This window comes from Stigmatopora nigra, chromosome 6 (genome assembly GCF_051989575.1).
Source record: "Stigmatopora nigra isolate UIUO_SnigA chromosome 6, RoL_Snig_1.1, whole genome shotgun sequence".
In the NCBI taxonomy this organism is placed as follows: domain Eukaryota; kingdom Metazoa; phylum Chordata; class Actinopteri; order Syngnathiformes; family Syngnathidae; genus Stigmatopora; species Stigmatopora nigra.
In genome coordinates, this window is record NC_135513.1 from 13,392,825 (window position 1) to 13,416,915 (window position 24,091).

The window sequence follows — 24,091 nt, forward strand, 5'->3', positions numbered from 1 at the left end:
CAATAATCCAAGTCTTAAATGACTAATGTATAAGGACACAAAGTTACACTTTATGTACAAAAATCAATACTTTTTTTCCTCCATTTTATTTCCTTATAGGACCAAATGACCTCATTTTTTTCTTCTTCTTCTATTCATAGTCTAATTTCCACATGTAGTTAATTCTGACCACTATGTAATCATACATGACTGTTAAATATAATAATGACCCCCACCTCAAAAAAATCCAAGCCAGGAGGGAATCCCCTTTCAAAATAAATCAAATCATAAGTTTGTCCTAAAAAAAAGGGGCTTTCTCCGCTTCATTCATTTGTAGTTTATTTTGAAACCTAGTCAATCTACTTCCTGTTTAATCTTGCCCATCTTGACGCTGTGAACTTGAGCGAGCGAGTTAAAAGACGCACGGAGCTTTTCAGGACGCAGTCAGTCGGGGGAAGACGCGCAAGGGGGAGAAATCACACTAGCGAGGGGGTCTTCTTCGCCAAAAAGGGACACGGGACATTTACGCAGCGCTTTTACGCACGGACGGACCCCGACTGGACTTTATTTTAACAGGACTCTTAATCATTTGGATTGACATTTTTTTCCATTTTTGGAATTCTTCACCTGACTATCCCCTCATCCATTATTTGACGGCACCCCCGCGCACTTACCTGGCGGGAGGGAGCATGGTGGGAGTCATCGTGGTGCGTCTGGCTTGAGTGTGAGTCATCATCATCATCATCATCGCGGCGTGGTTGGATTACACGCGGCGAGGTGAAGGAGCGTGGACACCCGGGTGTTCGATGCCCGCCCGGCCGGGCTGGGCGGCAACATGAGGTCGCGGATGGGGAGGTCACTGGTGTTGTCACTGGTGTCACTGGTGTCGCTGGTGCTGCTGGCCGCGCGCCTCAGCCTCGCCAACGCTGAGGTAAAAGAAATACAAACATTATATTTCATGATTATTTCGTTCTTTTCACTCATTAATATTGTCATCATCATTTCATCATCAAAAAAATCAACATTTGCAGCTTGTCTTTTTTTTTTGAATGTAAAGACTTTAATGCTATTTAAAAGTTTTTTTGGATGGGATACTCATTTTTTACATTTGTGTAGGAGAGTGGTCTCCAACAAGCGGTTCGGGGGCCAATTGTGGCCCCCGAGAAAATATTTTGCGGCCCTGTTTGACATTCAATGTGATATAATGGTTTTGTCAATTGTTTTGTAGGACGGGAGTCTCCTTTTTTATATTCGTGTAGGAGAGTGGTCTCCAACAAGAGGTTCGGGGGCCAATTGTGGCCCTTGAGACAGTATTTTGCGGCCCTGTTTGACATTCAATGTGATATAATGGTTTTGTCAATTGTTTTGTAGGACGGGAGTCTCCTTTTTTATATTTGTGTAGGAGAGTGGTCTCCAACAAGAGGTTCGGGGGCCAATTGTGGCCCTTGAGACAGTATTTTGCGGCCCTGTTTGACATTCAATGTGATATAATGGTTTTGTAGGACGGAGGTCTTCTTTTTTCTATTCGTGTAGGAGAGTGGTCTCCAACAAGCAGTTCGTGGGCCAATTGTGGCCCTTGAGACAGTATTTTGCGGCCCTGTTTGACATTCTATGCATTATATTTTTGTATTAACTTAATTTTCCCAGATGCAGGTCAGATTTAAAACCTATGGTCCAAGTGTGAAGACATCCATATATACTATATTGTGTGAAAATGGGTCACAGCGCCCTCAACTGGCGACAGAAACAACACCATTTTCACAGGTGTTGTGTTTGATGAAATATTTCCCAACGATTTGACCCCAGGAGCTTGAAATTTGGCGTAACGTGTTTTGAGGGAGGGCTGAAGAAGCTTTGTTAGCGGTAGCGATAAATCTTAAGAGAGGTGGGCGTGGCTGGCCCGTTAAACTTTGATCTTGGGAACACCATGAAAAAACTCTTAACTTCCCTGTATACTACAAAAGGTGCCGAAAATCTTAGGTCTTTCTTCTCTATCCAAATCTGAGCTTATGTCATATTTTGCACCTACCCTGCAGACCAAGAGTGCATGGGGTGCTGGAGCAAAACCCAGCCAACTATGCTCACCAGGCAAAGGACAAACTGAATCAGTGGGCAGCCAATCACAGGGCTCAAGGACAAAAAAAGGACAACCAATCATAGCTAGGGGCAAATTAGCTAGCCTAGCATGCAAAGAGGACCGACCCGGGATTGAACCCTCGACCCAAGAACTGCGAGGCGAACGCATCAACCACTTTTCCACCGAGCCGCCTGTGTGATTCAATTAATAAAATTAAATAAATAATGAATAATTAGGATGAGAAGAATGAAAAAAAATAAAAAAATAATTCAGTGGTTGAGTGGTTTGCGCATCTGCCTCGCAGTCCTGGGATCGAGGGTTCAATTTCAAGTTCAAACCTTCCCTATATAGTGTTTGCAGGTTCTCCCAGGGTGCTTTTACACCCCCCCCCCCCCTAGGTTGAGATGGGGTGATTGGCGGTCGCTGATCCATTTTACATAAGAACAACAACTAATCTGCCGGGGATTTGCACGCGGGTGCATCGGCGGCCGTGTCCAGCTGCGCGCCCAGTCGCCGCTGCGTGCGTTGCGTGCGGGCGGGTCGGAAAAAGCGCAAAGGCCGCTAAGAGTATTTGATTTTTAAGCCCACTTTGGTGCGGGGATGCAAAACAGGGGGGCCTGGGATGGCTTTTCATTCGGCTTTGGCCAATCGCTGATGTCCATTGGCGTCCTATTGGCATTCCAATTGGATGATGAATGTAGAATGGAGGAGTCAATTAATACATTTAGAATTTTGCATTTATTTTGCATTACATTTTTATTTATTGTTTTCCCATTACATTATTCAAACATTAATTTATGTCTGTCCACATTTATTGATTTTATTTTATTTTTTTCTTTGATTAGGGTCAATTTTAGCCTTTTTTTACTCCATTTTATTCATTTTTTGTGTCATTTTTTAATTTTTTTTACATTTTACACTTATTTTAGTTTTCATGTTATCATTTCAAGTTTGCATGTTTTATTTTTCTAAATTTATTTCTGTTATGATAGTCATTTTATTTCTTTTGGTTAAGATTTTATTGTATTTATTTACGTTGAATATTTCCAATTTTTTGCATCACATTAGGACTAACATTCATAGCATTGGTGTGTGTATGTGTGTGTGTGTGTGTTACCTTTCTCCAGCAACATTCCATAAGACCTTTGCCTTTGCCTTGCGGGCTTCTTGAAGTGGACCGCCCATTTTCTGTGTTGGTATCTGATTTAAAGGAGAACCACAAATTTAACCACAGCATCCAAACAAGCTCATTGGTGTGTATTTTTAGCTTTATGGCTACTCACCTTCATTTGGGATTCGGGTCGACATCACGTCTGCTCGAAAGCGTGTTGCCGTTGGCGAGTGACATTGCTTAAACGGGTCCGCCATTGGCTTGTCAAAGTTAAGTGGGTTGTCCTCCCCTAAAAACACAAAAAAGGGACAAAAAAAGACAAAACAGAGTGGTTAGGTCTTTGGTTAGTTTGCAAATTTTTAAGTATTTTTTTCCTATATTTCTGGATTGAGTTATTCCAAAGAATTTTGATCTTTTACATGGTTGCGGGGGTGCTGGAGACAAATCCAACCAACGAGGGGGACCCTGAATGAGTGGCCAGCCAATCACAAGGCACAAAGAGACACTTTAGTCATACTTTTACCCTAGCATGGGTGTTTTTGTTGTGATTTTATGTGGGTGGACATTGAAGTACTCAGAATAGCATAAAATAGTATTTTTGAAAAATAAGGGGAAAAAATAATCGGAAAAACTGTTTACAAAAAGTATTTTTCTGTTATTCTGTAACAAATTAATTTAAAAAAATATTCAGAAAATCAGTTGAAGAAAAGAAATGAAATAGAAAAATTCTATAAATTAAATAAAATTAAAATTCTCTTTAAATTATTTCACCATAGTGAATGCAATGTCTATATAAAACTAAGAGACATTCCATTTTTTTAAGTGCTGCTAACTAGCAAACTGTGATTTAGTTTGATTTATTTAACATAAGAAACCGCCCACATTAATGAATATATTTATATTCACATTAATGAAGATATGTAAACAAACTGGATCAACAAGAAGTGAAACCCAGTTAATTTTTCCGCATTACAGCGAGTCCTCCTGAAACAGGAAAGAGGCGCATCGAAAACGGATGGATGTCCGTACGGACAGCGTTCTTGGCAAACAATGGAGGCTTGTGTCCGCTAACGCCAAGGCGTCGGAGACGGGGCGACCAGTCGGCCCGACGTCCGCCACTTCCTTCCAAGACGCGGCAGTGGTACGAAAAGGGCTGGCCTAGCACAATGTGGACATTTGTTTTGCGTTGTCGCAAAAGCAATCGGACCACCACGAAAGCCCGCTTCTCATTGGATTACCCAATAAAAAGAGGGTGTGGTCAAAGGCTTACATTTGATTTACGTCATGAATACGCCCTCTACTGGAGAATTACAGTAATCCCTCGAATATTGTGGTTAATGTAGACCAGAAACGGACGCAATCATATTTAAAAATCGCAATTTAAGGTCATTATAATTCAGTTTTTGGTTGTTTTTTTGTGCTAGAAGCAAAAAATGGCTTCCATTTACGAGTTTGAGTGTATTTTTACATTTTATGAACTTTAAAAAGGAAAAAATTAATAGTTGAAAAAGATCGAAAAGTAGTGAAATTGTGATAAATGAAACTGCGATAATCGAGGGATTACTGTCAAAAATTTTACATGTTTTTGAAGTTGCGACATCTATCGGAAATTGGATTGGACGTGGAAAAGTGACCGTTGGTTGGAAATAGCGATTGGTCTTATCACATTTCCACAAAAGCGCGACAAACAAGCTACTTATCAATTTGGAATTGGAGAATTCCTAGCCCGGCAGCTGTGTCAACATTGGCGCGAACGCGGCAGCGGCGGCGGCGGCGGGCAGGTTACGTCATGACGGGAGGAGGCCTTTCATCCAAAAAAATGTCGTCCGCTCTCTGTGCCAATTGCGTTGCCAGAAAGAATGCTTCCATTCAATCGGTTTGCTTAAGGCTGAGTTGGGGAGAACGGGGTTGCTTGCCATTCGCTTTGGTTCTAAATTTCCCTTCAAGGCCGAAAAACAGCATTGAAATGAAAATGGTGCTCTTACCAAGAATAAGAGCGAGTTTTTGGGGGTTTTTAACTGATTTTTTTTGGTACTTTGGCTGGCATTATAGAAGGCCAATCCGATTTGACGGTGAGGGTTGGCAGTCCAATCTGATTGGACGTTTATGGTACCGTTCTTTCCTAGCTGTCCAAGTTCAAATACAGTTAAAGTCTATTGCTGTCAATGAGAGGAATCGAACCCATGACCTTTATGTCGGGCAACAAAACCACTACTCCACCAAATTTTTAAAATATTTTTTATATTAATCCAAAAGTTGATTTCTAATCAATTTGGACTTAATAATACTTTTAAAAGTGACATGTACTGTTATTTTTGCTTTTCTTAATTAAACCATTCTAACAAATCAATTAAAAATAAGGACTCATTAGCTGTCAATGGTTGTTAACCATGTTGAATTTAAGACTATATTTATTTACTGTTTCAGTGCCTGTGGCAAAGATAATCATCCAATCTCGTCCTGCTCGAATTTTAAATGAAAAAAATGTAATGTTGTCGTATTTTTTTTGGTCGTTTTTTGCAGGGCGATCCACTCCCTGCGTCACTGGTGGATTTGGTGAGGAATTCTCCCGTTTCCTCGGTGGACGACCTGAAGCTACTCTTGCAGCGCCAAGCCAACGCAATCGGTAAAAAAAAATCGTGACTATGTGTGATCTATATTCGGATTATGGTCAATATTTTGCCCTTTGAAAGTTATTTAGCATCTGAGCTATCTTAACCTTGAAAACGCCAAAAAATGATATCTGCTTTTATGGAATTAGCATTTGTTTTTCTTAGCATCAAAATGCTAACACTGAATTTGTTCAGCATTAAAATTCACAGCAAAAAAAAACATTAGTAGGCCAAGATTAAATTGCTAAAAAAAAATAAAAAATAGTCAAAAAATAATCATTTGCAAGACAATACATGACATAAAAATTGCAAAAAAAAAATGCCACAAAGAATAGTCAAAAATAATAATTTGCAAGAAAATGTGACCTAGAAATTGCCCCAAAAAGTTAGTTACAAAAAATCATTTGCAAAAAAATTGCAAAAAAAGTCACAAAAAATAGTTAAAAAATAATAATTTGCAAGAAAACGTGACATAAAAATGTCCCCAAAAAATTAGTCACAAAAAAAATTTGCAAAAAAATACGCCACCTAAAAATTGTCCCAAAAAATTAGTCACCCAAGCGACTGGATTTTTGAGTGTTTAAATATTCCATTTTATGAATCCCCATTAAAACTCCACTGGCATAGAATTATCCGGATGCGCTTTCCTCCCAAATGACAGCAAAGATAAAAAGACCAGACGATCTAAAGTGTTAAAGCGTGACGAGCATTCAAACTCGTGATTGCGTGCGTGCGAGGGTGCCGAAAAAAGCGCCGACTTTAACGCAATTAAGCAAATGCAATGAAAAGAAGGAGAAAAGAATCAGTCATGCAAAACACAGACAAAGATACAAACATTAATGGGAAGGTGCTTTCATTTTTTGGGGGGGGGGGGGGGGGGGGGGGGGGGACGCATCAGGTTGTTCATTAAGCGCCCCTTTTAAAAAGATCCTGAGATAACCTCGCTTAGCGGGGCTTCTAATTAAAGCCCCCGGCAAAAAATATATGAAACGGTGACATATGTGGGCTATATTTAACAGCTCATATTTCCCCTTTAATAGTTTCTTGACGTCTGGCGGACTAACGGTAGCAGAAAATAGCTGAATTGTTCAAATTGGTTTAGGAAGAGGAAAAAAAATGGCTTACTTTGTGCAGCCAATGAAGAATGCTATTAAAAAAATCCTACTAGTAAAGTTGGGTTGATTAATAATTGCCCCAATCAATTTTTTTTCTTGTTAATTCAGATGAATTGGACTCTATATTTGGTTTTATTTTGAACAAATAAATTTGGACATTTATTCAAATTTATTTCAGATTTTTAACATTGAAATTGCTATTCATTCATCATTATTACATTCATTTATTTCAATATGAATTTATTCGTGTTTCACATATTTATTTTAATTTTAATTTATTCAAATTTGCTTTGCACATATTTTTGCCTTGTTTTTTATTATCTTTTTACTTGAATTTATTTGTTTTGCTTATACATTTTTATTTGAATTTATTCATTTTGCTTTGCACGTATTTTTTGCTTCATTTTTTTATTCATTTTTCTTTGAATTTATTTATTTTGCTTTGCATATATTTTTGCCTTGTTTTTTAAATAATTTCTATTTGAATTTATTTATTTAGCTTTGCACGTATTTTTTGCTTCATTTTTTTATTCATTTTTATTATAATTTATTCATTTTGCTTTGCACATATTTTTTGCTTAGATTTTTATTAAATTGTAGCTTTTGGAACATTTACACTCACTAATCTGCACATTTAAATCAAATTTAGAATGTTTTTTACTGATATAAATGATATAATTCACAATTTTTTCTTCTATTTAAGTCTTTTTTGATGTATTTCCTTTTTTTATAGTTTTGAATTCACTTTCTTGTTAAATCCCATTCCGATTTAAAGCATTTCCATCCAAAATTATGAAATAATGTTCCTCTTTTTCCTTAGAAAAAGAAGACGATCCCGTCCCTCTAAGCAACCAAACCCACGGACGACGAATCAGAAGCATCGGTAAGTCCCGCCCCCTTTGACATTCTCAATTCCATTCTCTGGCTCACCTTGACAAAAAGGTCACATGACTGTTTCTCTCTTGACTCTTAGTGGAGGTGGAAATCGCCCAGCAGGCAGTGTGCAGGGTTCGAACCGAAGTGGCGGAGGTGAGCCGCTCCATGCTGGACCGCCGCAACGCCAACTTCATGTTGTTGCCGCCCTGTGTGGAGGTGCAACGATGTTCGGGGTGCTGTAACACCAGATTCATGCAGTGTGTACCCACAGTCACCGCCAGTAGATACCTGCAGGTGAAACAGCAATTAACAAACAATTATTTCTATTGAATTGAATGGAATTGAATGTTTATGTCATTTTACCACTATAATGAGATTTAAAGCTTCACTATTAAGTGCACAAATAACAACAAACAAACTAAATCCAAATAAATCATTAAAAAAATCAATAATAAATAAGTTATCAATAACATAGATAAGTAGGGAAGTGCACAAATAAAATAAATAGATAAAATTAACTAATCAATGTGTGTGAGCAACAAATCAATAAATAAGAATAATAAATTGTCAATAAAAACGTGATAAATAAATTAGGAAAAAACATTAATAAGTAGAGAAATGCATAAATAAAAATAATAAACAAAAAATTAACTAATCAATATGTGCGTGAGCAAAAAATAATCAATAAATAAGAATCATAAATAAATTGTCAATAAAAGTGTGATAATTAAATTAGGAAAAAAACATTAATAAGTAGAAAAGTGCATAAATAAAAACAACAAACAAGTAAAAATTCAATAAATACTTGAGAAACTAATATTAAGTAGAAAAGAAACAAATTATCAATAAATAAGAATAATTAATAAATAATCAATAATATGTGATGAATAAATAAGTCAAAAACATAAGTAGAGAAGTGCACAAAAACTATTAAATAATCAATAAATGCATGAGCAACAAATAAATCCTTAATAAATAAGAATAATAAATAAATCATGAAAATATAAGAATAATAAATAAATCATCAATAAATAAGAATAATAAATAAATCATCAATAAAAAACGTGATAAATAAATAAGTAGTCAACAACATAAATAAGTAGAAAAGTGCACAAACAAAAGATCAAACAACAATTAAATAATCAATAAATATGTAAGAAATAAAGAAGTAGTCAACATAGATAAATAGTCAACATAGATAAGTAGTCAAAGCACATAAAATTCTGGTTTAATGTCGTTTTTTGAGCTTAGACTTTGTCCGTTGCTAACATAAATAAAATCCACAGCTGGTGCTTATGACTAAGCAATATTTTGTCAAAAAATGTTGGCCGGTTGGAAAGGCAAACAGGTGAATTCAACTTCTTGACATTTTTAGACTCTCATTTTTCTTCCCATTATGCAAACAAGATAGGGCATGCCAACAGATGCTACGGGAATATTTGCTAACCTCCGGGCGGGAACTTTTTCCGCCACCTCGCTCCACATTAGCGCATACGCAGGCTCGAATCCACCACCAGTCCACTCGCGCTAAACCCGCCACGATAGCTGGGTCGCCGTTTAGCGGACACGTCCTAGCGCACGCCACCCGTTTAAAAACCCGCATAAAAGCGGTCTCGGAAGAATCATCCCTGGCCGGGAGCCACGGCATTTCCCGCAAGTTTATTAGCTTGTCGGGAAACGTCTTCGTGTGGATGCGAGCCGACTTGCGCAACACATTCTCACCGCGCTCGCCTTTTGTTGTCAGGTGACCAAGATCCAGTACATCAACATGAAGGCCCACATCGACAAAGCCGTGATCTCGGTTCAGGACCACCTGGCGTGCAGATGCATATCTACTTCACCAGACTCGCCATTCCAGCCTCCACGGTCAGCTGACCCCGCCCCGCCCAGGCCCGACCTTCGCCGCCTGGACGACCAGCGACTGGAAAACAGCGAGGAACAGGAATCGGCGTCCAGGCAGTGGCCGCAGGGAGGCTACACGCAACTGGTGCGCTGGACGCCATCTAGAACGCATCCGGCGCAAGGAGTCCGGCAAGGAGAAACCGCTACTCTGCTCAGCCAGGGAAGTGGAACCGATGGCGCCCGAGAGGACGGAATTCCCCGTCGAGAGTCGCCGTTTCGGCGTTTATCCGACGCGGAAGATTCCCGGGATCGAACTCTCGGGTCGCAATATGGCCTCCACGCCCCTCAGTCGGATGGCGCCTCCCCCCCCGGTCCGACTCAGTCACCCCATCTGGAATCCACCCCAGTTTTGGACATTTCCATAGTCGGCAAAGACTTAGCAAGCAAGCGACTGAATGTGGAAGCCATGCCGACGCAGGGTTCGGAACGTCAAAGTGGGCGGGACCTGGACTCGTCCGAACGGGACAAAGCCGTGGACTCGACACTGGCCAATGGGGTGGGTCGACTCACGGAAGATGAGAGAAGGCAGAAGGTTCTGGAGGTGGTTGAGAAAGAACTGGGTCGGCCTACTCTTCTTCATCCTCAGCAAAGAGCCAAATCAGGTAAAGAGGATTTTTTTGGTTTTGGCCTATGACTGAGATTTGGTTTCTGTTGCTAGGCAGAAGGAACTCTTGAAAATAGTTTGATGTTGTTGAGATTTGGTGGCTTTTAAGTCGGTTTGAGATGCAGGACAACAGAAATGAATGGAACTTTATAATGTAAAGTAGGGATGCGTACTTGTTATTGTGGGTTTTGTACAAGTGATGGTCTTGGTCTTGGTCTTGACTCCCCAAAAGTTTGAACCTTGATTTCTGGACATCTTTACTCCCTTCTAGTTCCATTGAATCGGACCTCAACCATTTTCAATGGCAGTGAATGAGTTAAATCAAATAAAATCAAAACTAAAGCCTTTATTGACATCATACACAGTTGCATATAACAAAATTAGTGGTGCTACTCCACAAAGTGTGTTTTCCAAGTAAAAAATACAAAAATAAGTAATATAAAAACATAAAAAGGCACAACCTGGCAAGGTAAATCCCAAAATACTACACAATCTAAAATATTCCACATTGTTATTCCACATGCTAACGCAAGTTCTGATTCCTGATGTCTATGGGAAAAAACTGAATAGTTCTTCGGTGTCTTCTTGGCCCAAAATATGATCAGGATTGTTTAAATGGCATTTTTAATTGAACTGGATTGGCCCAAAATATGAATAGGACTGTTTAAATGGCATTTTTAATTGAACTGGATTGGCTTCCTGGTGAATTTGGTCCTTATTGGAGAACAACAAGTTACAGCGAGAACTGCCGTTAAGCCTGGCGGGTCTACATTGACATCACACATTGCGGATAACAAGGAACAGGAAGCATTGCAACAATGTGTCCTGCTATTCTTCTTGCACCCCCCCCCCCCCCCCCCCCAAGCATTTCCAAGTAGTTTTTTTTTTTAAAATGCAAGGTCATTACGCAACCTTGAGACTAGTCAAGTTCTGGGAGAGTTTCATAGTCACCCTATTCGTCCTTGGCAGGAAGTTTCTAAACAAATGTTGAGACTACAAACGCACGTCCTGGCTAGTACATTTGTGTATTACTTTGTATCTTTTGTATTGTGGCTAAGATAGTAAACGTTTGGCAGCGAAATGCTAAGACAACCTTTGACTGAGAGTTTGGATTTGGGGATTTTAGTGGCCTTATTTTTGGAGATTTTCAATTTGCAACTGGCTAAAATGTACAAAATTTGTTTTGTCTCGATAGTGGCGGCGACGTTGGCCCCGCCCACAAAAGGCCAGACCCCCTTCAGGCCGGCATCGCCACGACGCCGGCGGAAACACCGAAAGCGAATCAGCAAGGAGGCGATGAGGGCCATGATCATGTAGTGGAGTTGCAGGTATGTATTTTCTAGTTGTGTGTGTGTGTGTGTATGTTAACAGTAATCCCTCGAATATCGCGGTTAATGTAGTAGGGTCACCTCTATTACGTATATATTTTTTCTTCAGGGCTGAGTTCTTGTAGTAAGAGTGGTTTCTGCTAATGAGTTTCAGCATGGATTTTCATATTTTTATGGAATTTAAAGTAATTAATAGTGGAAAAAAAGTAGTTGATTTGTGATAAGTGAAGATGTGATAATTGAGGGATTACTGTATTATCATTTGATTGGCTCTTGCTTTTAAGTTTTTAAGTTGTTTACAAGGCAAATGGCTTTAAAAAAGTATATTAGTAAAAAGATTATAAAGATCATCATTCCATTTTGGATTATGTCATGTCGAAATATTAAGGTTTGACAAGGGTGGCTTAACTAGAATTAATTATTATTGGATTTTCTAAAATGTTAGATTTTAATGAAAAAAAATCAATTATATATTGATAAAGTGGTAATAAAAAATACAAGGTGAATGAAAGATTATTCCTTTGTTATTATTACTCATTTTTTATATACTTGCTGACTGTCATTGATGAATGCCCAATTTATTAACTCTTAAAGGTTTTGCATAATATTTATTAAATTAATTGATTAAACAAAAATGAAATATTAAAATATTCTAATAATTATTCACATTTACATTTTTTGTTTAAATATTTTTAAAAATAAGTAAGGGTAAAGTATTATCTCTACATGTACTTTAAAAATTCTATATAATTTTAAAAAATTAATTGGGAAAATAAATTTAACTTTTTATACGTCACTGACCAACATTTACTCGGCTCTCCCAGGCGAAATTAATTGGACGTCTATCCTATCAATACCAGCAAATGAGTTAAAAACAGTCAATTCACTTTCATTTCAATCAAATTATTGGTTAAAAAAACATGACTAAAAACCACTTTGAATGAGTTTTTGTTATGATTGTTAGCAAAAATCAGTACATTTTCTAACCAACATTTCTGTTGTCCTCCACAAAGGGATTTTTGGAGGCAAACCAAAGGCTGCGAGACCCCCAAAAACGGACAAAGGGGACCCCAAAAACACTGGATAAACACTGGACGCGGGTGGACCAAAATGACATTAAAAAAAAAAGTGCAATCTTAAAAAAAGTGAGTCACACTAAACACTGGATGGACTCGTGGAGGAGGAAGCCCCGCCTACCCCGCCGGCGTTGAACTAGCCTCACGTGGACAAAAAGACGTCATTTGTTTAAAAAAAACAGTCTTAAAGACGAAGCTTGTTGTGGAAAGGTCGTGTGGAACAACAACAACAATGTCAAATATGTAAAAAAGGCTTTGATTTCTTAACTTATTTCAAAACAAAAAAGGAGGATTATCAAGTCCTTTGGTTCTCAAGTGTAATTATGAGGATGAGTGAGGAGAAAAGATTATTATTATTGTTAATATTATTGCCATTTTCAGGTCCAAGGAACTGTCGGTTGGTTGTACACACTGTAACTGTCATGAATGTTATTTTTCTTAGAAAATAATAAAGCTCAACGGATACGTGTGTGATGCTATGGGTGCTCAAATGGATTTTATGGCTTGAACTAGTTCGGGAAATCGAACCCGGGATTTTTGTGTCGGGGGGCGTGACCAGAAATGTAGTTTTTGGGGTAAAGAAAAGAAAAAACTTAATTCTAATACAATTTGGATGAAAAAAATGTTGCAGTTTTTAGCCCTGAGATGTCAGAGAGGGATTGTTAAAACTACTAGCTCCCCCTAGTGTTAGAAATGAGAATTGAGAGCATTTGTAGGATGAAAATGTAGCTTATTGTGCGGGCCAGATTGAAGGAAATTTTCAATAATGAAAAAAAATCTTTAAAAAATGAAATAAAATATGGAAAATTAGTTGAGTAAACTATGTTTCCACGTCTGTACAAAAATACAAATACTATTCATAATTAATATATTAATAACGGAAGTAGCCACGGTAACATTTGCCATAAAGCAAAAAAAAAATGCAAATAAATGTGAGCATTTCTGTCAATTTTGCTTTAAAAAATTGCCTGATTTGATATCTTTTGAACCATAACTCCATTTTAAAACTTTGATAAATTGCATTTTGTTCAATTTTAAGAACCTCAAGATCATTACACTTATTTGGAGTAGAAAGTGCAAAGATATTTTGGACAAAAAGACTATAAAAGTCATTAAAATATTCGAGTCTATGCGCCACTGGTCGGTGACTTGTGTACTCTCGGTGTACTTTTTGCACTGGGCTGTCACGCAAGTCCGCGTGGGGGTCGGCGCAAATGTCTGGTTGCCGTAGCGACGGGTCGGCGGACATGTCAACAGAGGAATATCAGATGGTGAAAGGGAGACCAGGGCAGGGACGGACGGAGGAGTATTAATGTGTGTGCGTATGCATAAAAGAGAGAAAGACAGATGATGAATGAAGAAGAGGAGGGTGCAGCTATGTGATGAAGCATCAAATGAGAGATAAATGGCCCTAAAATACACCGTGAGCAATTATGGCGAGAGTCGGTCAGGCCGCTGGCTCAGCAGATTCTGCTTCAGTCACTCGGCAACTACTTTGAAAACACGATATAATCGTTTTTATCCATATAATCAATCTGTCCATTAGTAGAGTAATTGCTTTAAAAATTACATTCTATAACATGATATTTTTTGGACTACAGTAAGACAGAAATAGGAAATATGGGAAGAGGATATCATTTAAATGTGACCCTGGATTTGAAAAAAATAAAATTTAAGTCAACATTCGGGTTGTTCATTTTGTTCCTTGATTATAAACAAGTAAATAAAACATTAAGGCAATATTATTGGTTTTTTTTTTAAACTATTTTCGGGATGGCTCGGTGCTAAAGTGGTTTAAAATGATGGCTTCGCAGATCTGAGATCGAGGGTTTGATTCCAGGTTTGGACCTTATTGTATGGAATTTGCATATTCTCCCTGGGCTTCGATTTTTTTCTGGGTACTTCTCCCATATCTCAAAAATAAGCATGCTAGGCTAATAGTACTGTAAGAAATTAGCAATGTAGCTATGGGTGATTGGTTATTTGTCTCCTTGTGCCCTGTAATTGGCTGGGATAGGCTCCAGCACCCTTTACAATTGTTCTGAGTATAAGCGGTTTAAAAATGATGAATAAATGGTTGTTCTGGAAAAAACTGGGATACTTTTAAAAAAATAATAATAATAATTTTTTTAGCCCTTTTTCTACGAATTCAATGCCCGCCACTAAACGTCCAAAGAACTCTTACTGGGACATAACACAAGCAAATTTCCCAGACGTCGTGCCTGGCTGTCAATTTTGCATCCCGCAGCAAATCAGAGCAAAAGCCCCGTCATCAAAAAAAGCCATAAAAATGCAAGCCAGCGTCTATTTACTTCTTCTTCAGTCCTAAAGTTCACTTTCAGTCGTCCTCTACGTCCCCTTCTCAGTGGAAGGTCATCACCCGCCACCGCTACTTGGGCCAAACGACACCCGGGTGCGAACCGGTAAAGAGCTGCGGGTGAAGGAGAGTTCACGGCACCACCGCGTGTTTTATGTGCGTCCCGGCGCGGGAGTGTGCGAATGTCCGCGTGTTGTGAAACAAATGGGAGAGCGCGTCTGCGGCCTCCGTGTAAACGCCACGCTGCGCCCACCTACGTGTGACACGCTACTGACAAGAAACACTCGAATGCGTGCGTGATGGGACTTCCATGAACCCGCGTGAACTTCTCGCCCGGGGTCATGTCTAATGGTCGGGTGTCCCAAAAGACGACGATGGACGTACAGTCTGTAAAACCTTCTTAGCCTATGGTAGTTAGGATGTAGTTGTTTGGTTTTTAGTTAAAAAAAAACGGGGGAGTGAGCTGTGGATTGGATACCCATGATTTTTAGAGTAGAGTGTGTGAAAGTGGCGGCCCGGGGGCCAAATCTGGCCCGCTGCATCATTTTGTGTGGCCCTGGAAAGTACGACTTTTTGTTTTAGGATCAAATTAAAAGATATAGATGGATATTAAAATTCCTGATTTTCCCCCTTTTTAAATCAATGATTGTCATTTTTTAATCATTTTTTCTGTTTTAAGTTCAAAAATCATTCTGTAAAATCAAAAAATATATTTAAAAAAAGGTAAAATATACATTGTTTTAGATCTGAATATTCAGTTTTTTATAGATCTAAAACAATGTTTATTTTAGCTTTTTAAATATATTTTTTAGATTTTACAAAATTATTTTTGAACTAGAAACAGAAAAAATGATAAAAAATGGCAATTATTGATTTAAAAGTGGAAAATCAGGAAATCTAATACACATCTATAACCTTCATTTTAATTTGATCCTAAAACAGAAAGTCAGCACTCATCATTTACTATCCCGGGCCGCACAAAATAATGCGCCGGGCCAGATTCGGCCCCCGGACCGCCACTTTGACACGTAAAATTTAGAGAGAAGCACCCAGGGAATACCCACACAGTCACAGAGGGGAACGTCTACTCTCCACATAGGAAAGTCATAACCTACCAGGGATTGAATACTCCATCAAAAAAACGGAGTCGTCTACTTTAGTTGGACATTTTTATCTCCTCACAGATGATAAACTGCGTCCATCTTAACATAGTTTGTCCAGTCCTGTCTCAGTAGTTTGGTCTGCATGTTATTTACAGAGTGGGAGTTGTGTCTCCAAATACAGTTTGACCAACCCCCCCCCCATAGGCTTTGTCCTTTGCCCACCTTCCGTCTCCAGTCCCACAAAGTTGCCAACCCGACTGGACGCCGTCCCAACCCGTGGGCGAGTCGCGGTTTCAAAGTGTACTAAAAAAAGAGAGGGTTTTTTTCTTCTTCTGTCAATGCTGTGATTGTGATTCTGTTGCCCTGGTCAGGAATTGCTTAAAGTTCACACAAAAGACACTAAAAACAATAGTGTAGGATTTTTTTTTGTTTTTTTTTTTAGCTCAAGCTCCATTTTTTGTAACAATAGTTTGTCCGTAGGTCTTCCTGCAAATGGTGCTACACAATTTCCTCTCATTATTTTGCAAGAAGGATGAAGTCATAATTTTTGGATTATTATTATAAGTAAGGGCTGGTAAATATATAGGTTTGAGTTATGCCAGTTTGGAGAGTTTGATCTGGATTAATATTAATCAGATGAATTAAAAAAATGCAAAGTATTGCTCAAAAATCATCTTTTCTTTCTTCTTGTTTATATAAATGGATTAACTGAACTGGATTAAAGGGCCTGAATATAGTTTTTTATAGATTCAAAAACAATGTTTATTTTTATATATATATTTTGATTTTACCAAATGTTTTTTGAACTAAAAACACAGAAAAAAATGGATTAAAAATTGACAATTATTGATTTAAAAGGGGGAAAATCAGGAAATTTAATATACATCTATACTCTTCATTTTAATTTGATCCTGAAAAAATAATCATCATTTACTTTACCGGGCCGCACAAAATGATGCGGCGGGCCACATTTGGCCCCCAAGCCGCCACTTTGACACCTGCTCTAAAATAAAATAACAAAATAAATGAGTTACATAGTAAAAGTCCAAAAAAATGGTCATTAAGTTCTCCCAAACTTCTAAACCAAAAATATTCCGAAACCCGGTTTTATTAGCGTCTACTACGCTAACCGAACCCATGCTAGTTTCCATGTCGTTATTTACGGAAGCGAAAGAAGAAGTGCGTCCTTTTCTTTTCCTCCACTATTAATGAAAATGAGTGCAAGGGTCCCTGCCGACCTTCCCGCATTCTTTCCGTCGCCGAGCTAGACCGAAAAGGGAAGCCGCTGTCTTTTAGTTTCCCCAAAATCTCTACACTGGTCTCTTTCAAAGTGGCGTAATGTGGTGTCGAAACACGCCTGGCCTGCCCTCGCTTCTTCAAAATGCACTTTTTTGTTATTTATTAGGACACGATTTGATGGTTTCTTAACGTGTTGCGCTTTGTGAACATGGGAATCAGTCAAAAATGTCATGTGCTGTGAGCTCATCACTCTGCAATGACCCTGATCTGTCACTCTCTAATCCTCGTTGCGCTCAAGTCGAATACTTCTCGACGAGTGTGTGTATTTGTGTGTGTTTTTATGTGTGTGTGCGCCCCCTATGGATTAGCAAGTGCGGGTTGTCGATTAAAAGGAGGACTGAAGCCGCAAATTCAGATTAAGTGGAAGACGATTGAGAAATTTTACAATTTTTACAAAAGTGGGAGTGAAATTTGGCTTTTTTTGGACATTTTTTAAATGCAAATGAGTGACTCGAGATACAAAAAAGTCACGAAATGCCTCAAAAAGTAAATGCATTTCCTTATTTTAATTTGAATTCCCCTTATTAAGCGATTAAAAACTACAAATGGAATGTGGCACACACATATAGGGCAGACGTAAAAGTCTAAAATGTACTACAAAATGGACGGCTTTCAGCCCTGGTAGAATAGGCTCTTGCCACCCACCATCTGGCGGACAAACATGGGTATTACATCTATAATGGCAAGTGAGGGAGATATTTCAGAGGCATAGGGCACATTTTCATATGCTTTATTTATTTTAAGACATTAAGAAATTATTTACTGATAATTTTCTCTCATTTTTGTGTGTTTTCTGACATTTCATACAAAATTGGGTTAAGGGTTTTAATTGGATTGTAGAATTAAATAGAGAATTTACATATAAAGTACACCTCCACTTACAACATTTTCAATAAAGAATTTACATATAAAGTACACCTCTACTTACGAAAATTTCAATAGAGAATTTACATATAAAGTACACCTCTACTTACGAAATTTTCAAAATACAAAATAAGTCAATTAATTTTGTGAGTTTAAGTACGATTGTAGTTACTTTTCCAAACTAGCCTTGCAACAATAAGTGGAGAATTAAAATATTATTGATATAATTAGCTTATCCCAGCGGACCATGGGCCGAATGCGGCTAATGAGCCACAATTGGATATTCTACCAAACGTTTTCAGTATTCTTGCGGAATGTCAGGCATACCTGTGTGTGTGTGTGACTGTGTGCCGGCATATCGAGAAAGTGAGGTCACTCCAGTGGAAAGTTTGACAGCGGAGGTGTGTCGAGGCCTTGGGGGGGCGTGACCTTATGTAAGGAGCCAGGTGTACGCTTGTTTTATGACAGAAGAGGCTGGAACTTGCAGAAAAAGAACGGCCCATCATTTTGTGTGGCCCGAAAAATTAAATCATGAGTGCCGACTTTCTGTTTTAGGATCAAATTAAAATGAAGAGTATAGATGTATATGAAATTTCCTGATTTTACCCATTTTAAATCAATAATTGACAGTTTTTAGTTCAAAAATCATTTTGTAAAATCTAGAAGTATCTATAAAAAAAGCTAAAATAAACATTGTTTTAGATCTATAAAAAACTGAATATTACAGGCTTTTAATCCAGTTCTTTTAATCCATTTATATTAAAAAAAATCTAAATATTATATCTAAAATGGTCCTGACACATAAAATCGAGTTGACCTTAAAGCGGCCCTTGTGCTACATGATGCTAGATAAAAAAAACAACTTCAAATATGTCTTAAGTTTCATCCACATACTTAAAAAAATCACTCCAATTTATTAAAATGTAACTGAATTGAACTGACATTTTCCTCCAGGTCGCCTCTGACTAGTTCAGCTAATCTTTTTTATTTTTCCAGTGCATTTTCCAGCTTCTTAGACAGGAAGCACTACCTTAGCAAAGTGAGCAAAACACAGGACATGCCTGAAATTCCAACTTTTACACCAGTGACGTAGCGAGAGCCCCAGAATGGGAACAATGGGAGCACGCACACACACAAACAAGCATCTATCTCTCCTGCCTCACTTCTTCCTTTACAATTTCCACACAAAAACCCACAGAATAAATTCTAACCACATTTATGACCATGTTAATAATGCCCTCCTCCCCCATTTTGTAGGCCATTAAAGAAACCCGCGTCCTCTGTTCCGTTCCCTGTCTGACAGCAAGATACATGTGGGCATTATCTTCCCATTATCTGTCCATCCCATCGTCGTTGGAGAATATTAATGGGCGCGCGGGGGTGTCGAGTCCCTGGCGGAAGAGATGGCGCAGTCCATTAAGCAGACTTTTGGGATCGGTGAGTTTTATCTCGAGTTTTACGTCGGGACGTGAGGGGAAGAATGGGTGGAGGATTTGTCGAATAAATTTGTGAAGAGATACGGTAGAGCTAAAAAAAAAGGAGGAGGGGCTTGAATATCTGATAGTTGTCAATTTTTTGCTTTTTTTGCAAATGACGTCCATTCCATTTTTTAAAGATTAATTTCCTTTTTTTTGCTAACAACCACAAGTACATGTGTGCTAAATTGGCAGTGAATGAGTTAATAGAATTTAGTCCCTGTTTTATTTATATTTTTTATGTTGTGTATTCATTTTAAAATATTTATTTGACATTTTTGTGGAATAAAACACATTTTTTAGTTTTTTAAATCATTTTTATGAGTTAAAAAAGAGAAAAACTGCTAATATTTTTTTGGTTTTGTTGGATTTTGTTCATGGTTTACTGTACTTTTTGTAAAGGTATTTTTGTCATATAGGTATTTTCAATTATAAAACAAAAATGAAAAGTATTTTCAATTTTTTTAATACATTTTATTTTATTGTCCTAATCTGATTTACTTCGCCATACCATATCCGACTTAAATAACATCCCTAAAAGCTCAACTGTAAAATATAAGATTAATTAACATGATTTCCATCCGAGATTAGTCAAGTAACCACCAAAAAATAATCCGCGATTAGTCGACTATTAAAACAATGTTTTTTGGCAGCCCTTTTTTTAAACTGTAATGCGATTAATTGCATTACAAATGCCATTCATTTTTATCATCCATTTTCACCACCACAAAAACTTCATCATTCACCTTTTCATCAAAAAAACAAGAATCCACATTTGAGTGAAACTAACTTGCAATAGACTTGTCATCTTCATGGTCATCATTGATGTCCAAAAGTCATGTGATTTGGACCATCCCAGCCGGGAATTCTTTAAGAGGATTTCTAACCCACGGGGGTTACGCAGGTGGCCGTCGCATTGCATCACCCCGCATTGCAGCTGTAAGGATGAAGGACACACAGATGAAAGAATTGCCTCCACTAACCCCCCCTCTAGCACCCCCACCCCACCCCCCAAAAACTGAACAGACAGTGCTTTTCTCTAAAAAAAAAAAAAAAAAATGATCTTGATTATGAATGCCTGCCCTGAGGAAGTTGGCGAGGGAAAGATCATGGGCTTTGGAATGTTCCAAACTCGCATACTAAAAAGGGAAAACGGAGTTAATTGTCACCAGGGTTGGTTGTTATGCTCCTCTGAACTCGACCACAGGAGGTCAGTATTGCACAAAATCAGTATATTGAAAATAAAACGTAAACATGCACTGGTTAAGTAGCATTTAACTGTATAGATAATAATAAAAATCATTTAAACGGTCAAAACGGGCTATGAATGGTCACGTCCAATCCAATTTGACTCAATTAAATTGTCGGCAGTTATGCTCCAGCACCCCCAAAACTATCATGAGTATAAGCAAAATTGAAAATGAACAAAATTAGGAAATACACTACAGTTATGACCAAATAAACACATCACACCACACTATTTTATCATAGTATTTTGCTCATTGGATGAATTTAACTATATATATTCAAGCATACCAATTGTGACCACCAACCCTGTTCCCCCTCAACCTTATGCATGAAAATGGACAAAATGCCATGATAACATGTTAAAGTGAAGAACACCACTCATGAAATTCTCCCTGAATTAACAAATTGTAACAAAATAGGGGAGAAAATGTGAAGTGAGGAGAAATAAATGTGCAGCTGCTGCATAGCTAGCTTAACTTTGACTAGGAGGCTATGGGAGTTCGCTAGCCTACTTTAGCACTTTATTATGAGTGGTACATCAATTCTAATGGAACGTTAGCTTATTTTAACTTTAGCTAGTAGGCTACACGACGTCACAAGCCTATTTTCGCCCGTTTTATGAATGACATCAATGCTATTAGTGCGTTAGCTTAGCTAAGAGGTTACATGAGTTCGCTAGCCTACCTCTGCACATCATATACAATTTTTAACCAAATAAACATCTTTATACATAATCATGTTAATGTCAGTGTTCATAAAAAGATCGACTTTAGCTGGTATTACCGTTTGACATTATTACGCCATTTAAAGTACATATAAACGCCAACATCGGAACTATGACAACTTAATGAGCCGATTTGACGATTATTTTTCATCTTACAAAATAAATATTTAAGTAATTATAGATATTTAAAGGTCTTACGTTAGTGCTTTCTTCCACAGCAGCGTTCGTAATTCACGGCCATCATTCAAAAAGGAATTAAAACAAATTAGAGCAGCTGTTACCAACAGGTGTGTAGTCTATGTTTAATGACAGTTTGAGACTATTCTATCCCATAAATTATTATTATTTCTACAATATTATGTAAGATTCCACTGTGTTTGTAGAGTATAAAAATAAAGTATGAATAGACAATTATTAACAAATATGAAAATGAATGCACAGGTTAGGAAAGTAATTGGCAAATGACCAAAAATTCTCGTGAAGTTTTAATCCTGATCCGAATCGGGTTAAAGTTAAAGCTATTTAATGTTGAAGCTTTAAAGCTCAAGTCAGCTTTAAATTTGACAGCATTATTCATTTGACATTGTTCTGTTCACCCTGTTAACCTCAGTTGTTAAAACAATACAAACAATAGTAAATATTGTCAATGTTATTGGTTATTAAATCATTTCAAGTATTGAGGAGGTTGGTAAATACCATTAATTATTTTCTGGTGTTCTCCATATTTGATTATGGGCTAAAAACATTTAATTTTAGCAAGAAATTATTATAACTAGCCACAAAAATAAACAGAATTTGACCCCTGTGCTGTGTCGTGACCTTTTGTGACAAATAAAGGCCTTAAATTCAAATTCTTGACTATTTTTCATTCACATTAAAGCTTATTAACTCCTAAATTGGTTTTAAAAAAGCACAATATATTGATTTTTCTCTAAGGAAAGCATAAATTGGGTATTTTTTGGCATAATACTATAACACAAGTCATGCTAATGTTACAAACATTGACAAAATGACCTCAATGTCATTTTTCCTCCCCAAAAAGCCCTTCAAATCAAGTATTTTATACATTCACAACAAAATTCTAAAGTACTATAGGGTTAAAACTAAATAATATAAAAATAGAACAGAAAAAATGAAGTTAATACAGTTATTAGCAGTGAATGAAAATAATCCCCAAGTTATTTCAAATGGCTGCAACTGAAACGCATTAAAATTCCGCTACAGTGTCCCTCGATTATCTTTCAAAGCCTCCAAGTCATCCGTCATTTTTCTGCCAAAGTGTTGACGGGTGGATACAGCCAACCAAGGCTAACTTCACCCACCCTTCTACGTGTAACGGCACAAGTGTATCAATTTCCCTCGGCAGGATGTTTTGAAAGCGAAAGCCATCTTTGGCGATGACACCGAAGCGGTCGCCAGCATCACGACTTGTCGCCGCCTGGCAGAGGAAGACGTGATGCGGGCGCAGCTGCCTTTTAGAAAGTGAGAAGCAAACGTTTGAATGGTGGCCGGTCCATGCCGATTCAAACGAACTGGCTTCTTTTACCGTTACGACAGCTGCGGCGTACTTGAAAACGTCATTTTCTGGACTCGATCCAAACATCACTCAAGTAAAGGCATACAGAAATCCAGTTTAGCTGCCGGATGTCAACATGAAAGTCAATTTCACATGAGTTTTTTTGCTAGTAAATGTCATTATGATATGAGGAAATTTGCCAAAAACAACCTTGATGACCAGCTATCTAAAATATACTTACTGTATTTTCAGGACTATAAGGCGCACTTAAAAGTTTTAAGTTTTCTGCAAAATAGACAGGGCGCCTTATAATTCAGTGTGCTTTATATATGGGAAACAAATTAAAATGTGTCATTCATTGAGGGTGCGCCTTTAAATGTGGTGCGCCTTGTAGCTGTGAAAATACGGCACTCAATTTTACAAAATATGCATTTTAAGTAGAAATTGCGCACATAATTTGTGGTTTTCTTTATATATTTAAGATTGAAAATTGATGAAATGTTGACTTTTAAAAATTAAAATAGATACTCAGCTAAAAAAATCATCAATAAGAGTAAAAATAAAGAAAATTATTTCCGGATTTTGCCTTTTTTGGAGAAAAAGTACTAAATTTATCACCAAAATAAAAGGATTGAAGTGGTCTTCCACGTCTTAGTTGAAATTGAAATAAAAGCATTTACTTAAAAAATTAAAAGTATTTTTTTTTAAAAGCCAAACAAATAGAATGCTTAGTTTTATCAAATAATCATTAGATTATGACTGTTAATTATGATATTAAACATTGTTTAAGCCAATAAAAAGTTAAAAAAATAGATAAAATGACTAATTCACACTTGAAATTTGACCCCAAAAAAAATCCTCTACG

At 37.5% G+C, this 24,091-nt stretch overlaps 1 protein-coding gene and 1 long non-coding RNA gene across 2 annotated transcripts; one reads left to right on the forward strand and one right to left on the reverse strand.

The window, feature by feature from the left end:
* The first annotated feature begins 434 nt into the window (after positions 1-434).
* Positions 435-13,159, forward strand: LOC144198693 (uncharacterized). Its single transcript, XM_077719839.1, has 7 exons — positions 435-910; positions 5,691-5,793; positions 7,715-7,777; positions 7,868-8,064; positions 9,515-10,274; positions 11,472-11,604; positions 12,618-13,159. Exons 1-6 carry the CDS (start codon positions 815-817, stop codon positions 11,591-11,593), a joined length of 1,341 nt encoding a protein of 446 aa, XP_077575965.1. The 5' UTR covers positions 435-814; the 3' UTR covers positions 11,594-11,604; positions 12,618-13,159.
* LOC144198694 (uncharacterized) lies at positions 7,808-22,022 on the reverse strand. Its single transcript, XR_013326770.1, has 3 exons — positions 21,909-22,022; positions 20,529-20,675; positions 7,808-8,058 (listed from the first exon to the last, which is right to left on the reverse strand). It is a non-coding gene; the product is annotated as an uncharacterized LOC144198694 (long non-coding RNA).
* Positions 22,023-24,091: the final 2,069 nt, after the last annotated feature.

Excerpts from the sequence above, each read along its gene's own strand:
- LOC144198693 (XM_077719839.1), top strand. The coding sequence starts at position 815 with ATGAGGTCGCGGATGGGGAGGTCACTGGTGTTGTCACTGGTGTCACTG. Across the intron at positions 8,065-9,514 it reads CCGCCAGTAGATACCTGCAG|GTGACCAAGATCCAGTACAT; the intron begins GTGAAACAGCAA and ends TTTTGTTGTCAG. Across the intron at positions 10,275-11,471 it reads TCAGCAAAGAGCCAAATCAG|TGGCGGCGACGTTGGCCCCG; the intron begins GTAAAGAGGATT and ends TTGTCTCGATAG.